The sequence below is a fragment of the Nicotiana tabacum genome, chromosome 10 (assembly GCF_000715075.1).
Source record: "Nicotiana tabacum cultivar K326 chromosome 10, ASM71507v2, whole genome shotgun sequence".
NCBI classification, from domain to species: Eukaryota; Viridiplantae; Streptophyta; class Magnoliopsida; order Solanales; family Solanaceae; genus Nicotiana; species Nicotiana tabacum.
The window spans coordinates 62,272,160-62,274,884 of NC_134089.1; the positions used below are offsets into that span (position 1 = coordinate 62,272,160).

At 36.7% G+C, this 2,725-nt stretch overlaps 1 protein-coding gene across 1 annotated transcript; it reads right to left on the minus strand.

Annotated features, from left to right (window-relative positions):
* Positions 1–1,862: 1,862 nt before the first annotated feature.
* LOC107759194 (uncharacterized) lies at positions 1,863–2,402 on the minus strand. Its single transcript, XM_016577073.1, has one exon. It carries the CDS (start codon positions 2,400–2,402, stop codon positions 1,863–1,865), a length of 540 nt encoding a protein of 179 aa, XP_016432559.1.
* Between the last annotated feature and the right edge of the window lie 323 nt (positions 2,403–2,725).

Here is a 2,725-nt window from a genome sequence, read left to right on the forward strand (position 1 = left end):
AGCCATATTAATTTATCCTCAAATCTAACTCAGAATCGATGTTCAAATCTCAAATATTCACTTTAGAAAAGTTTTGATAAAAAACCCCAATTTTCCTTTTTGATTCATAATCAAAATGCCAAACTCGAAGATGGAACTATGTAAAATAATCAAATCCGAGTCAAAAATATTCACCCCAATCTAAATCATGAAAATCACCTCAAGAATCGCCCAAACACGAGCTCCCAATCTTAAAATGTGATAAAAATAACTCAAAGTCCGAAATGGAGATTATAACACTACTTTAGGAATACCCATCATAATCGCGGGAATATCTTCACGATTGCAAAGCACAAAAGTCACTGCCAAAGAAGAAGCTCCGCACTCACATCACAAGTATCGCGAACACGGCGCACAAATCAGCCAAACCTCCGTGAATGCGGATTCCTAGTAGCGAACCCGTAATGTAAATACATAGCCCATCAAACAACCTTTGGAACGCGGTCCCTCACTCGCGAACGTGAAGAACAAAAATCCTCCAGCTCACATATCTCTTCGTGAATGCGATCACTACTCACAATCGTGATGACTTACCTAACTCCTGCAAACCAACAACACAAATCCATTTAAAAAGATCTGAACCTTACCCGATCCTCTCGGGACCCCGTTCAAACATTCCAACAAGTCCTAAAATATAACACAGACCTACTCGAGGCCTCAAATTTTACAAAATAACATCAAAATCATGAATCACACCTCAATTCAAGCTTCATAAACTATTTCACACTTCTAATTTTCAAACTTATGTCGAAAAAATCTAAACAACTCAGGATCGCCTCAAATTTGCACACAAGTTCCAAATGACATAACGAACCCATTCCAACTCCCTGAACAACAATCTGAACCTGGTAACATCGAAGTTAGCTTCCAGTCAAACTTACGAACTTTCCAAACCTTCGAATTACCAACTTTCGCCAATTAGAGCCAAAACTTTTTAGAAACATTCAAATGCAAATCCGGACATACGCTCAAGTGCATAATCACCATCCGGACCTAACGAAATCATAAAAGTTCCGATCTGAGGTCAAATATACTAAAGTCAAACTTGGTCAACTCTTCCAGCTAAAAGCTTTCTAGTTGAGAATCATTCTTCTAAATCAATCCCGACCTACTCGAAAATCAAAACCGACGATACATGCCAGTCATCTTACACCATATGAAACTACTCATGACCTCAAACCACCAAACTGAATGCAAATGCTCAAAACTACTATTCGGGTCATTACAATAGCATAGTCAAATCAAATTAAAAAGAAAAAGAAGAAGAATAGAGCCCCATTTAGCTTCTATGTATTGGCATTTCGAGTAGCCGAACTACTGTTTGCTACAAACTAAATCATCCCTCTACTTCTTATTCAATGTACGAGGTAGCAGATCGTATATGCGTTAATCTCAATTGTTACGTAGAGTTCCCTTATGGTTGCATCTCATAATCTGAAAACTAGACTTTAAAGTCTAATCCTTTAATACAAGCCAAGTTTGTAATGCATTAGTGCCTTTAATTTACCGGTTGATACTCCGTCGAGTAAACCAGATCATTACAACTTCAAGGCTATGTTTTTGTTAACAGCTTCTCCAAATTAACTTGTAACGTTAGAAAAGTAAATTTTTGACCAGCCATCAATCATCTTAAAGTAAAGGACATAACATATTTTGGTCCTCTTAGGATTTCTTAACAATTACCAAATTCATCAAATACATTTCTAGCAAAATCATTATCAAATCTCTAGATTTTATTGCTCATAATCATACAATTGTGCGCAAGATACAGATATATGCAAATCCTTGTTTCCTTTTCTACTATTTTTCAAAATCATAACATGTCATGCAACTTCTCCGAACAATAGCTTGATCATACTTGCAGAGCAGCCACGACTCCTAGTGTTAGCACCACGAGCAAAACGAAAGCATGGAGTCGAGGAAACCACATAATCATCTTCGTGATCATCAAATGACAATCTTGGACTTGAAAATCCAACTTGTCGCGGTGCATATGGAGATGTTGGAACAGAATACAATGTTGATGAGGATGACGGAGATGAATTAGAAATAGTAGGGGATGATAGAAGCCTACTTTTCTTGAGGTTTAATCTAGGAAGGAAAAGAACAGTTTGTAAGAAGTTGGATTTCTTTAGTGTATGTTTTTTCTTATTGACATGAAAAGAAGGTGGAGGAGTGAGTACTGGAGGGAGTGTGATTTCAGAGAAGTTGGATTTGGGAGTTCCTGGTTGAGATTCCCACATGAATGGAACTGTCGCTGATTCATTTCTATAATAAACTTCAAACCTAGAATTGTCCATGGACAACTCCCTGCTTAAACGCCTACAACACAACTTTTCCTTTGACTTCATTTTTATTGCCATTTATTTGTACCTGAACAGCTAGCAAACTTCATGAAGAATTTACGTGAATTATTGCTTATATATAGAGAAGTTGATTCTGAGTAGAAACGCAGTGCTTATATATAGTTGGATTCCCAATAAAAGTTATACCCAACCCCCTACTCAAAGAAAAAACTCCCAACAAACCCAACAATTTATCGTCCTCATACGGCTTTCCTTTTACTTTTTTGTGATACAGCTAATGTACAAAATATAAAAACACTTCAACAAACTGGAGGTTTAAAGTATTTTATAAAGATTGGGAGAGATTACCCAAATAAATACTTCTTTCGGTCCACAATAAG

Coding starts and splice junctions, on each gene's coding strand:
- LOC107759194 (XM_016577073.1), bottom strand. CDS start 2,402: ATGGCAATAAAAATGAAGTCAAAGGAAAAGTTGTGTTGTAGGCGTTTA.